This window comes from Netta rufina (genome assembly GCF_964035555.1).
Source record: "Netta rufina genome assembly, chromosome: 10".
Classification (NCBI taxonomy): domain Eukaryota; kingdom Metazoa; phylum Chordata; class Aves; order Anseriformes; family Anatidae; genus Netta; species Netta rufina.
This window is the reverse complement of record NC_140133.1, coordinates 23,078,018-23,092,575: the sequence shown is the minus strand read 5'-3', so window position 1 is coordinate 23,092,575 and position 14,558 is coordinate 23,078,018. Positions and strand designations below refer to the sequence as shown.

The 14,558-nt window shown below is 40.1% G+C and overlaps 1 protein-coding gene and 1 long non-coding RNA gene across 3 annotated transcripts in view; one reads left to right on the top strand and one right to left on the bottom strand.

Moving 5' to 3' along the window:
* Positions 1-14,558, bottom strand: part of LOC311212967 — a 74,319-nt gene that overhangs the window by 30,788 nt on the left and 28,973 nt on the right. The window lies entirely within an intron of this gene.
* FGD5 (FYVE, RhoGEF and PH domain containing 5) overlaps positions 1-14,558 on the top strand; it is a 102,465-nt gene that overhangs the window by 63,434 nt on the left and 24,473 nt on the right. For both annotated transcript variants that reach the window (XM_084292699.1, XM_084292698.1), the window contains exons 8-11: positions 1,593-1,680; positions 4,575-4,625; positions 6,152-6,210; positions 13,724-13,795. In XM_084292699.1, coding sequence (XP_084148825.1) covers positions 1,593-1,680; positions 4,575-4,625; positions 6,152-6,210; positions 13,724-13,795 — 270 coding nt within the window. The remainder of the gene's footprint in view (positions 1-1,592; positions 1,681-4,574; positions 4,626-6,151; positions 6,211-13,723; positions 13,796-14,558) is intronic.

The window sequence follows — 14,558 nt, the reverse complement described above, 5'->3', positions numbered from 1 at the left end:
TTGGGTCTGCAGGATAAGTTAGTGATTGGACCTTAAGGGTTATTTAGAGTACCAGCTCTAAGGAGTACGGATTGTGTTTTTCTCTGCAGCACATATGAAACGTTAAGGATAACAATTGATTTCAAAAGACATTTGGAAGTCAGCATTTACAAACAGATACCTTGTAGTCACCACATTAATTTCCTGTTATCACGTGAGGGTAGCTCTGATGGCTCATACTGCTATGAACATGAGCTTGTCAAACGCAGGTTTTCTACTGTTGATCAGTATTCCTAGCATCCCTCCTGGTCACATGTCTGTGGACTTCTGTCTTAAATATCAACCCTAAAAACTGTCTCTTATATCTAAGAAAGCAGTTAGAGCTTCACCTATGATGAGATCATCAGGATTTTAATCTAGAATAAGTGAGCTCTGTTACTTCTTGACCTTTTGCATGCACACACACACAAATTTGGGGTAGGTGTCTATCAGACCTTTTCTATTTAGCATTTTTAAAAACATGGCCACTATTAGCTTCCTAGTCTAACAAAAAAGAATTTAGGTCCTCATCTTGCTTCTGTTACCTCTGAATTGAGTATGGGTGCTGGGAATGCTCAGCACTACCCTGAATGCACATTTAGTAAGAGCAGTCTGTCAGTTAGAGGAGTAATACAGTAACATGAAACATCTTTGCCTGAGAAAATACTGTTTCTTCCCAGACTTCCTTTAAACAGTTAAGATTCCTATTCCCCCTTTTGTCCTGTCTCCCTTCACAAGTGACAAACACTGCAGAAGTTTTGGTTGATGAACATTGAAACCCTGTGAGACTTGACTGGCTTTCAGACTCAGACCTCATAAAGAACCAGCTGTGTTTTGTGCCATTCCGCTCAGGTCCTGGCAAGCTTCTGCTTCTTGGTGCCTCTGGAGATGGAGGCTTTTGAGGACTGAGTTTTGTGGATTGCTGTTGGTTTTGCAGCAGTGTTGCAATGTTTAACAGATACACAGCAAGTTTCCTATTTTAAATAAGACCTTATGAGGCCATATGCAGTGGGCTGAATCTAAAGGGAAAAGGTAAAGAGAAAAATGTTACTTCTTCATGTGTGTATTAGATCACAAGCTCCCTCTGTTCTGTTGTAAACACTCTCCAGACACTCAGTTCCAACTCCATCACAGAAAAGTGCTTTGCTATATGCTGCTCAATTCCACGTCTTGAAATAAGATACTAAAAATTTGCAAACAGAACAAACTTTAATCAAAAAAAAAACAACAACAAAAGTGACAAGCTTCACTGAGATCTGATACTTCGGGCTCTTTATATGCCACCCTAAAATCTTTATCCAACCTTTACCTTCTAAATGGTGTTCACTTTCTTTCCTTTTCCCTCTGAATCCAAACTATTTTCAAATGATGCCGTAGAAAATAAATTGTTAGAAGTACTTCTTTAGAGTTACAAATACCCCTTAGGGACTTGGTTAATTGGGAATGGTTCAATAGAATATGTGCATTTGTTAGCAAAATATCAAGGGGACGCATCAGGTGAAGGAGGTGACAGTTTGCTGCTGAGCTCACACATCCATGATCTTTGTGTTTCCTCTCCTTTCCCTTGAGGACAGAAGAGCTCTGGTGGAAGCCCACAGAGTGTGAAACACCAGCTTTTGAAAGTGGTGCAGCGTGTCTTCCAATATCGCGTTCTGCTCACAGGTCAGTAAAACTAAATCATTCTCAAAGGTATTCAGTGGAAACCCTCCCATGTTGGCCTGTGCTACACATTGATGCCATGACTCTAAATTAGGTCTGGAGCTGCATGGGATTTCCTAGGAACTTCAATCTGCGTAATACAGGATTCAGAGAGCCTGGCACTTCTTCAGCACTGCCATACTAAAAGGTCACTAAAAGGTGTGAAGTCAGATGCTTTTAGCCATTCCTTCCTGGCTTTTCCCTTCCATGAGTTAGGAGAGGCTGAACTTAGGAACCTTACTGCCAGCAGACAGGTTTGATTTTATGTATGTCAAGAGCAATTATCAGAGGCAATTATCAGAGGTAGCAGGGCACAGTAGTCCCCAGCAAGGGGAGGCAGTCTGCACTGTATCCTATATGACATTGGCAAGCACCATGTCCTCTTCCTCCATCAACAAAGCAGTTGTACCCAGTACTGCACCCTGAGCACCATGTACAGTACACCTAAGGCAACCCAATTTCTCCATGGCCTAGGAGGCAGAGATCCAGATTTACACTAACAGTACATTTACAGATCTTACATTTACAGTAAAAACTTCCCTTTATATTCCCTTTACATATACATTTCTCCTACCCAGACTCTCTCCAAGGTGGGTGGTTCTGTTCTCCCCAGTGGCTTATTCTGTGCAAGCCACTGCAAATATAGCAAGGCCAAGGCTGTGAAGAGGGCAGTCTTTTTGGAGCAGGATGCGTGCCCTAAAGAATTGTGAAGTTCAGGTTTGTTACTCATGAACTGGTTATGGAAAGAAATGGTGAAATGTAGCCAATGAATCTCAGTTTTGTCATGTAATTTTGTCAGATTGAAACACAAAAGGAGGGATCCATAGACATAAAGATGGTGAAATGTTTTAGGAGTATGTATATGTGTGGGTGGAGAGGGATGCAAGATGAGTTACGTGTGGGACGGTAAAAAGGAAGCTATAAATCCTGCCCATACTGAACAGCTGATGAAATGTACAGCATATTAGAAGAGACTCCTATAAACACAGTAGAACAAAGGGACCATATGAATTTTTATTCACAGCACTATTAGCAGCAGTTTCATCTTGCTCTAGACACTTTGATCAAGGATGCAACTCATTTTTCACAGCTGTTCTTTTCTTTTTTAGTAGCAGCAATACAAATGAACACCGGATGCCAATAGTAGGACTTTTTCTCTGTCTGACTTGCTTCCCTCCCTGGGTGTGTCTACATTAAGGGCAACTTTCCAGACGAGTGCAGTGCAGAAATTAGTTGTCTCACATGATACTTACAGTGTTTTTAGTGCATGCACACAAACAATGCCTCTGAGGAAATGGACTTGTCACATCCCTGTCAGAAATACCTCCACAGACTCCATTTTCTCTGTCCATTTCTGTGCTCCATGAGGCAAATTACAAACATAAAGCACTGTATTTTGTGAGAGAGCTGGAAGAGTCTGAGTGAAGCTCCAGTGGCTGAACGTTCCCTCCATGCTTGAAGCAACTTGAGCTTTTCCTTAGTGCCCAGGTACTGGCACTAACTGGAAAAATGAAAGTTTTTGTGTGCTCTGGGATAAGGTATGCTGGTTCAAAATGTTCCAGAAAATAGCTACTACTACAGTTCTTCACCTCATGAAACCAAGCCCTTCTTTGGCTGCTAGGACAGGTTGAGTCTGGAACAGTGCAATCCTTCAAATTCTCTAAGTGATGTTAAATAAAAAAATAAAAATAAAAAAGCAGGTGTTTTTGTGTGTTCATAACTGGCTGTTTCTACCAGATAAAGGAGGGTATTCTATCAGGATATTGGTTGCCAGTTACTGTACTACAGCCAAAAGGAGTTGCCCACTCAGTTAAATGTCTGTAACCAAGGACAGAGCTTGCAGCTGTAAAAAGCAATGCTAAATATTGCCTGATAGCACTGCAAAACCCCTTCCTGTCTGCCTGAGTGCAGGCAGACACTTTACTGAATGCATGAGAAAGCCAAGCAGATCTGGGGGCTTCAGGGAGAGAATAGCACCAGAAAGAGCAACACATACGGATAGGACATTCAAGGGAATGGATATCCATGAGCATCAAAATTCCCAGCCCATGGGCCTGTTTCTTGGATGCAGAATTTAGGAGCTTGGATTAATCAGAGAGATAAGAAAAAAGTATTTCATGATCAGGCTTTAAAAATGGTGATGCTCATATAGTACAGCCATTAAAGGAATAAAGGCCCAGACAAAAACATACAGATGATTCATCATAGAATCATAGAATCATTAAAGTTGGAAAAGACCTCCAATATCATCTGGTCCAACCATCCCCCTACCATCAATATCACCCACTAAACCATGTCCCTAAAGTCAAATAGTCCAAATAAAGCTGACAAGTTAAAGGTCTGTAGATGGTGCAAAAATAATTCCTGTAAATGCAAGTCCTATTTTTTAGAATGTGATGGAGTTCAGAAGTAATCATTGAACTCAGAACCACTCTCTGTCTTGTGTCTACAGAATTCATGTAATAAATTTTATATTAATAGAGAAAATAGGTCATTGTAGCCAACACCATTCATTCAGATGGGAACCTAGAATTCCTGAGAAGAACAATTATTTGTCAAATGGTGCTACTCAGCAATTCTTTTGGCAGAGAAACCAGGAAATATTATTGTCACTCTGTTGGTTTATACCTGCCAAAAATTATGAGGTGAGTCCATGTCTGAATCAATGCTCTTGCACTGATTCTCAAAGTAGAATGCAGTTGAAGATGTTTCACTTTGGAAAGAGGCAATATAAACTTAATTATTTGGGAATAAAGTGATACAGGACATTAGGATTTTATGTTTTAGCTAATCCAACAACAGATTATGTGGATATGAATTCTAATTATTGGATGTCTGTGTTTGATTGTTTTCTACAGATTACTTGAATAATCTTTGTCCTGATTCTACAGAATATGAAGCCACACAAGGTAAAATGAAATGGGTAGAACAAAAATTCTGCTGCACTAACTCTGCTTCTAAAGAGGTGCAGGATCTGTATTGCAAATATATGGAACAGGTTTATTTTCAAGATTTTGTATTATAAATTAGATGTAAAGTCTACAAGAACTTACTACTAATTTAGATGAATCATTTAGAATCATTTAGAATGCTATCTTTTTTTCTCAATGAAATATGTGGGCTTCCAATAGTTTTGACATGATTAACTTACAGAAGAAGAAATGATCTTGTATATAAGCATGGTGCTGACGTTGTACTTCTGCCCCAGTCACCTGGAAAATCCTAGTCCTCTTTGGCTCCACCTATGCTTGACCTGGTCATCGTAAAGCCAGTTGAGATTGGTCCACCCATTTGTTTGTATATCATTATCCTGGGTATGCCTGATGTTCTCTCAGAACTTTGAAGACATCATGTATCTGTCTTCTGTATTCCTTAAGTCTAAGTAAACTTGTAAGACATTACATAAAAATCTGTTCTGCTCAATCAAGAACAAATCCAGATGTTCAGTTGCTAACACCATCTTTCCCACCACATCAGATAGATAAAGCACAACTGTCTTACTCCCACTGAAGTCAAAGGGAGGTTTAGCCTGGGCTTGAGTGGGAATAGCTTCCAGGATGAAATAAGAATAGTAGTGTATTAATGAAACCAGTGCACCTATTGTCATAGTGAATGTGAATACAAAGCAACTCACAGTAAGAAGGTCTAAGACTGACTAAAGGTCATTCTGTTCTGACCAAGAGTAGTATCTCATGCAAAATTTTGGACCCTTGTCACTGACAATGATTATAGCTATAGCAGTAATTTAAACAGAGCCAGGGCAGACATTCAAGCCCTGTAGCCACATTTGCCTATCTTGTTTGTCCTTAGCACACTTGTCACATTTCTGGCCAGCAACAGCTAGCATGCTCCCAGATTAGACCTGGAAATGGGTAGGATGCCCTGTTCCACAGGAGAAAATGAGATCTGAGATAAGGACCTAAAGTATGTTATGCCATTGCCCTCAAGGCCAGCAAATATGTCCAGGCCCAGGCTTTTTGCCAGTGGAGAAGCCAGATGTTAACTTATGTCACACATGTCAGTCAGAAAGGGATGGCCTGTCCTCTCTCTTGGTAGTAAGGGGAAACAAGCCACCTTGACTGCCATGCTTTTAGATGTTTGACGATGGATTACATGAATCTCTCCCCACCACAAGCTCCAAATGTCAAAAATATGCAACTAGAAAACATTACAAAAAGATTTTGTGCTTAAAAGGAACCTCATGAGCTCTCTTGGTCAACACAAGCATGATGCAGAGCTTTGCACAACAGGATGACTCTTCTGGGTCCTAAATTTGCTGGGCATTTGCATCCTAGTGGTGCCAAAATATTTAAGGAGCTGCTGCTGCTGGAGGGTTGTTTTTTTTGTTAAAGATGTCCTTGTAAACAGAAAGGACTGGGGTTATTTTACTCCTCTCTTATATGATTTGTGGTCTTTGCTTTGCTTCACCCCTCAGCTGCCTTGTTCATTGTTTCTGAAATCACAGACCGAGCCAACGAGAGCATGCTCCAAGGGGTGAGTCCTATCATGATGCACTCTCTCCTAATCAATAGTGTTTTTTCTGCACATCTGATGAAATGTATCTGTATCTGATAAATTCTGAAACCTCCTCCAGGGTGAAATCTCAAGTTTATATAGGTCTGGCTTAGAGCACTGCAGATATGGAGCAGGTCTATGCCCTTTAGTGCAGCTGTACAAGATGTAAGTCACTGTAGGAAGCAGCACAAAGTTTTTCTTCCTCTTAGGATTTCCAAAATGGCATATGGTGCAATGAAGTGAGAGACGGGAATTTTCATGGTTCTATTACTAGTCCGGGATGGTTTTAGATATGAAATGCTGAAGACATCAAAAATGTGCTGTCAAAGATACATTCTGAGCTCATGTATGTAAGTTTTCTACCATTCTGGAATCCTATTTTACTTCAGAAGAATTGGTCTGGGCTTATAGTCTTGCAAATGTTCAGTCAAATAGACTGTCTAAGACTTTCATAGGTTACAGCTCATATCTAAATTTAGATATAGATATCTAAATAAGTTATATAGTTCACCAAAGAAATTAACAGTTCCAATAAGGTCACTGTGACTTACTAATGCCTCTCACATGACATTAGAGTCCTAATTTACAGGCAAAGATAGCCTGCACATAGCTAGTCTTATGACTATTTGTTTCCAAGGATCTAGGTCTGATCTTTAGGTAAGATGACAAGAGTTTTGCTACTGACATTAGTAATAAGCAGTGTTAGGAGGCATAGAGGCAGCACAGAGATTGCCAGACATGGGATGCAGAAGAATCCAGAGGAATCTAACTTCCAGAGGAATCTAACTTGGTGGACATCCAGATGATATCATAACTAAAGGCAGTGTCTTTCATTTTGTTACACTAGCCACCCACACCTGCAGCTAAATTCTCTCCTGAGGTTGAGGTTAATGTTTGCAGACCTTCAACTTCAGTTGCACAGACCTAGCATCCACCTGAAGTAGTTAGTGAAAAGTACCTACATTTCTGACTCTAACATCCTGTATTGGGATTTTGTTGTGCCTTTGCTAAATTAAAGGTCTCCAGCTTTGCAAACACCCTTTCCTATGGTTAATTACAGTTGGCAGTCAAGTCACTTAATTATTTCATTTACTGAGCAGAGAGAGGGTAGTTAATAATCACGCAGACACCAAAACACAAAAGCAAAGGGACAAAGATGAAAAACACATAAGCGTTAATGTGAACAAGGGAAAGAAATGCAATGAAATATCAACCCACCTTAGTAAGAATTTGTTTTCAGGTAGGATTTTAAAGGTGAAAGAATGAATGCACAGGAACTGATAGGGAAAGACATATGCTAGGGGCCACCATAACCACATACCAGCACTTCTGGCTCAGCGTGTTTCCATTAATGCCTTTGTCTTCTGTATGGGGAATGAAGGCACTGGGTGAGGCAATGAATTCAGACTGTGTGACATGGTAAAAATTTAGTAGGTCAACTTGATGAAGGATGTTCTTTGCAGCAGCTCAGGAGGTAAAAATGAAAGAGTCTCAAAATCCAGCGTGCTCTTCAACTTTTAAAACTGAAGTTTTCATGCTCTGTTCAGAGAAGTAGAGGCATCTGCTTGCAGCAGATGAACCCAAGAGCCAAGAACGTCAACTTTTGCTCACATCTGAACATCCCTGCTGTGCAGGTTTAAAATCCGTGTCTCTGATATGTGTGCCAAGGTCATAAATGCAGCCCATGTGTTCACAGTCTGTTTTAGAGTACCAAGTTCAGTGATGATATCCTCGTGGCCAGAGACAGGGAAAAAAATAAAATCTTGTATTATTTATATCAGAAAGAGATAAGTTGTAGTTAAAGCTATTTTTTATTTCCTGAGTAGGGAAACCTGTCTTCATGGATCTGCCTCTTTTCCCTTCTGATAGCTAGAAATTGAGATCAAGGTTCTGAACCTGCTTCTCCTGAAGTCTTTGGCAAAATTACCACAGATCAACATGAAGCCCAACTAGTAGATTTCTTTTCAGATCTACGTTATCACTCAATGCAAACTTCAAAAAAGCTTGGACCTACTGATTTGGTTTAAGTCCATTAAGTCCATTTCCACTTTTCTGTTTCAGGCTTCACCCCACACTGTCCTGCTGCATCTAGCTCAGAACACGTTTCCCTTTCACACAGTAACATCAGCCCAATTGCTGTGTTAATGTGGTTCCGTGACAATCCAAAACCTTCCAAGCCGTCCTTTAAAGACAGCACTTCTTCCCCTGATTGCTATGGAAAAGTTCCAAATACGAGCCATGTGTAAGCAAAGCAGCACACTCTCTGCTTCAGCAAGCAGGCAGCATGAACACCTTTGATAAGTGTAAACTTTTAGCTACTCTTGATCTCTTTGGTAATTTACTCTCAAGTTTATTTAAAGACACTTTAGCTCTCAGTACAAACTATTTTGTCATCAGCCATTATGGTAGGTAGGATGGGGACAAAAGTTGGCAAAGAAATTTTTGCAGATGAAATGGTAGTTGCATTACAGCCGAACAAAATGGTGAAGAAGGAAAGGAGAGAGAAAGAAGCATAGCAGAAAAGCAAGATGCATGGAAATGATGTTTTATACAGACTGTTTCCAAGATGTTCGACAATAATGAATAGTTAGTTACTATATAAACACGACACTGTTACCAAGTCAAATGAACACACATAGATTACAGGGTGGATGTGGTCTAACAAGCTTAAATTTTAACATAAGAAGAAACGTAATCTGGTCACTTTACAGATTGACTCTGAAACCATGCACTTACTGAGCAAAGGATTCAACGGATTTGATTTTCTATCTCCTCAGGGAAAGAATTTACAATTGTACTTTCCATTAATAAATACATAATTATTTGTACCAATATAACAAATAGTTCATCATAAAACTGAGATCTCAGGACAAGTTTCCACAGTAATCTCAGAGCTTTAAGGGACACCCATATTGGAGGCTAAGAAATGCAAGAACTCAGTTCCTATCAGTTCCACATCTTTTTCTGACACCTCAGCTTCTTTAGATTTTATTCAAATACATGGAAGATTTGTATGAATATTTTTTCTGAAGTTGCATGTCTACATAAGTGGTCAAGATCAGATATCCATTGCATATTGCATTGAAGTTATATTGGAGTTATATTACTGGCGAAAATGGTCATGAAAGTTTGAATTCTGTTTTTGCTGTACCATGGTCTTTGATTTAAACCAAATATCCCAATTTTGGATTTCACCTAAATTCTGTTCCCTACTTCTGTTCTAGGCACCTCACAAGCCATGCAGGAATGAAATTTGGTAGTAAGCAAAAGCTGTCAAAGGGGCAAATAGAGATTCTCTGATGTCTATGGCTAAGGAACATATAGCTTCATTTGAAGTGGTGGTGGTTAGCTTGTAGCTCTTCCATATTTTGAGGGATAGACTTACATTTACTGTGTTGCATTACTGTGCAATGATTATATGCTTTCATTTGAAGAACATCACTATATCCTCTGAGTTTTACAGATGCAATAGACTTTATTAATAATTGCTATTAATAATGACTGTGTTGGAAAAAATTCATCACACATTCCACATTGATTTTTACACTTCATTTTTATCATATCATCAGAGCACATCTGCTCTTTTTGAAGCTATGGCCTAGAAGAGATGAAATAAAATTTCCTTTTTTCCCATCTGTGTGAATGCTGCAGGTTTTGTGAAGAGGCCTGTTCACGAGAATCAAAATTCAGTATTCTGTTAAATTGGAAATTGTCCTCCTGAATTAATATACCATACATAAAATCCATAACCAGCAATTCTGTTCTTTCTCTCAGATTTTCAAAAATGCAAAGAATTTAAAAAATGACTCTAATTACAGAGCAAACTGAACAGTGTCAGTCAATATAGATACATTAATAACTTGGCATATACCCAGCTGATGTTCTAAGTAATAATTTAGATTTGACATGTACCTGGAAAGAGGAAGATTTCTGCTGCCATTTATTAACTCATCAAACTACAGTCCAAAAATCTGACAAGAACACTGAATTATTATCTATGTTTTCTGCAGAATATCAAAGATTCATTATTAGCTTTTTTGCTTTGTAATAACACTACAGCATTTTTTCCCCTCGGAATTATTAACCCAGGATTTTCAGATACTTTGTTATATTAGCTATCTCCATAGCATTTTTATCAAGTAGAAAAATATTATTTGCAATTCATAGATATATAAACAGAGGCATAAGGCATATCATCACCACATAGTACTAAGTATATCTGTAACTCTAGGAGACATTCACTACTTGAACTAAACAGGGTTTGCATTGCTCTCTGAACTTCTACAACCTGTTAGAGGCCCTGAGATGCTGAGAATTGTAAATCATTGTTGCTATTAACAGCTGGTGAATTTCTTTGGGATACAGAGACCCTTCATAGACACAATGAAAATATATTCCTTGCCTCATGGAAGTTGCAGTCCGCTGCTAAGCTGTTTAGAGAAGGATTTCAGTCACCCCACATCTTCAGTACTAAGTGGGTGGAGCTTTGTCTTCATTTTTGAATCATTGCTTGTGAAGGGTATTTGAAAGGAGAATGATCGGAGTTTTGAGCAAAATGAAGAAAACTATATAAAGAGTTTTTTTAGGGAGCCATAAGAAAACTATGTCCTCCTCAGCTTCTTACATTTCCAGATAAATCACAGTCCTTCATGTGTGATGATCATTTGACTTCCTACAGGAAATGAGTCTGATACATCTCTGTCCATTTCCTGGTGAACATGTGTCTATATTGCAAAAGTCAGCATTATTACAGGCACCCCTACCAGAAGTCCTAAGAGAAGCTGTGGTGTGTTTGATCTGCAGCAACTGAGTTCTCCCCTCACTCTTGTAGAAACCCCACTGAGTACTACGAACACTTACCAGGAGTGTACTCACAAGAAGACACTACTTTTTCTGGATATGAGGTGGGGTTGAGTGTCCTCAGCAAGTTTGCTGACAACACCAACCTGTGAGGGAAGGGATGCCACATAGAGGACCCTGGACAGGCTTGAGAGGTTGGCCTGTATGAACTTAATGAGATTCAAACAAGGGCACGTGCAAGGTCCTGCATCTGGGTTGGGGCAATCCCAAGCACAAATACGGACTGCTTGGAGAATGGATTGAAAGCAGCCCTGAGGAGAAGGACCTGGGGATGTTGGTGGATGAGCTCAACATGAGGCAGCAATGCACACTTGTAGCCCAGAAAGCCAACCATACCCTGGGCTGCATCAAAAGCAGCATGGCCATCAGGGCAAGGGAGAGGATTCTGTCCCTCTACTCTGCTCTTGTGAGACTCACCAGGAGCACTGCGTTCAGCTCCAGGGCCCCCAGCACAAGAAGAACATGGAGCTATTAGAATGAATCAAAAGGAGGACCACAAAGATGATTAAGATGCTGGAGCACCTCTCCTTTGAAGACAGGCTGAGGAAGTTGGTGTTGTTCAACCTGGAGAAGAAAAGGCTACAGGGAGACCTTACAGTGGCCTTACAGTACCTGAAGGGAGCTGCAGGAAAGCTGGGGATGAGCTCTTTGTCATTTCATGTGGTGATAGGACAAGGGGCAACAGCTTTAAACTAAGAGAGAGTAGACTAAGATTACATATTAGGAAGAAATTCTTTAATCAGTTTCTGAGGCACTGGCATAGGCTGCCCAGAGGAGCTGTGGATGCCCCATCCCTGGAAGTGTCCAAGGCCAGGCTGGCTGGGGCTTTGAGCAACCTGGTGTGGTGGGAGGTGTCCCTGCCCATGGAAGGGGGTTTGGAATTAGATGATCTTTAAGGTCCTTTCCAACCCAAGAGATTCTATGAAGAATGGGGCTCCATTATGGAAGCTGTCAATTTGACAAGTTTTGCAAGGGCTAAAGTACCCTTTAGTTATGGGACCTTTGCAATCTTCTTTTGCAAATTTCAGCTGTCTTATGATCCCTGGTGTTTCCTGTGCTATTAGTTTATATATAGTTTCCATTTTGCTAGCCTATATTATTTCTGAAGTGACCTAAAAAATTCCATTTGTTAGTTTCTGCACTGCAAAAGAGATACTTGATGGCTGAAAGTGCATCAACTGTCAGTTATATTGCATGGTCACAATGCAGCCCTGAGTTACTCGAGGCTTGTAGGTGTTTCAGTGTGTTTGGTATGTGGTTACTGAACCTAATATCATGTTTAACAAGTGCAATATTTCTTCAGAGCAGTAACATACACAGGTATTTCAGGCTTATCTCAAAAAGCAAGCTGAGATAGCTACATTAATTGATAGATGAAATCCAGCCTTGACAGACCATCATGCTGATATGGACATGCTCCTTCTGTTATCTCTGATAGCTTTCTTAATTAGCTGATTCTATAGGCACCACTGATTTGTATCAATCAGGTAGATATATCCTTGATTACATTGTTCAATCTATAGAGTCTAACTAAGCCCAGGGATAGCTTAAGGACAGTCAATGGAGCACAGGTAAAGAAACTATTATCTGCCATAGCAGAAAACAGTTGTCAAGGGCTTCCAGGTGATGAAGGTATATAAAATGTGGTCCTTAGTTTGTAGTTTTTCTTTGTATGTAACTGAGGACTTAGGACACAATGGCTAACTCGGACAAAAGAGACATAACTTTTAGACATATTCTAGTGATTGCTGCTGTGCAGCCCATTCTACTTTCTGGACTAGTTAAAACCACGGCTGAATCCTATGTACAAGCTTGGGTTTTAGCAGCATTAACTACTAAGTGGAAGGAGATTTGAAAAGACTAACAATATTTCACAGATACAGACCCCTCTTCTATCCAATACCATCTTTTTATGAGAGCAGAAGCTTAGTTAGATTAAATTTATTTACCATCTTTATAGATAAATTCATGCCACATGCCAGTGCCCACTGTCTGTGCTCTCAAGTCAAGTAGGCAGTTAGTAGCATCAGAGTTTGATAATGGGCTTCCTGATCTTTGCAAAGTATCAAAAAAGAGGTGCAACTGCTTACTAGTTAACTTCCAGATTCCATAGTGCAAAGTCAGTAATCTGTTAGCACAGAATATAAACCTCCAGATAATCCTAGCAATGATCTTCTTGTATCAAATCATGCTTTGGATTATCTATGTCATGCCACTAATGAACAAGCCTTTGGAGCAGATATTATACTTTGTCTCTGTTTCCAGTTTACTGGTTCCAAGAGAAAGAAAGTCAGCAAAGAGACCTAAGTATAAATACTGCATGGAGTAAGCAGGCTCTTTTGAAAGTGAACTGAGGTACAGAGGAAGTGTTAAAGAAGTATCAAAAATGACAGGAGTGTAGAAGGCCAAGCAGATGTGAATGCAGGTGATGAGGTTTCATAAAACCTATGAGGCTGGAAGAAGACTTTGTGCACCTAAATTCCATGAGCTCAATTCTCTCTGAAACCCAGTTCAGTAATATTACTTTAATGCGTTTGAGAAATAAAATGGTGAGGAGGGTTGAGGGAAGGTTTGCCTGCTTTTCTAAAAGCAATCACCATGTGGTCTCCTAAATGTTGTTTCTCTCTCTTAGGAAAACCTGCAGAAGCTGGTACACATTGAGTACAGTGTGAGGGGGCAGAGGGGCCTCCTCCAGCCAGGAAGGGTGAGTACTGCAGGCAGACCTATGCTGATAAGGACATTGTTTCTGGCCAGCTTTATCTCTGCCTCTGTGGATGGCCAGATTTCAGACATCTACAGGTGTTGTTTACTGACCCGCTGTGATAAGAGTTGTAGCACTGGTTTATGTAAAAAGCCATCGCTCTGGTACTGTTCAGGAGCACTGCATGTTGAGAGCCTTGCACTTGCAAAGACAGGCATTAGCATTAGCCGTTTTTACACAGAACGGCCATTTGATTTTTCACTCCATCTGTCCTCAGTCACCCCATGTAGTGTGTTTTGGAGGAGCTGCTGTTTTCCTTCTTACATATTCTTGTTGAAAGGTTTGAAGTACGAGCAGAAATTCCTTACAGCCTGGAAAGGCTCAAATTTTTTGGGGTAGGTTAGATCCCTAAATCAGGGGAAATTACCTATTTTCAGTTTTCTATTCTTACCATTCTGCAATTGTTCTTTTCATAGAATCACAGAATCATTAAGGTTGGAAAAGACCTCCAATATCATCTGGTCCAACCATCCCCCTACCACCAATGTCACCCACTAAACCACATCTCTAAGCACCAGGTCCAACCTTTCTTTGAACACCCCCAGGGATGGTGACTCCACCACCTCCCTGGGCAACCCATTCCAATGCCTGACTGCTCTTTCTGAGAAGAAATCTCCTAATTTCCAGCCTAAACTTGCAACTTTTAATGCAAGACATCACTTTTAAGCAGCGCATGAACAGAAAGTGGGAAATTATATAGCTGTGT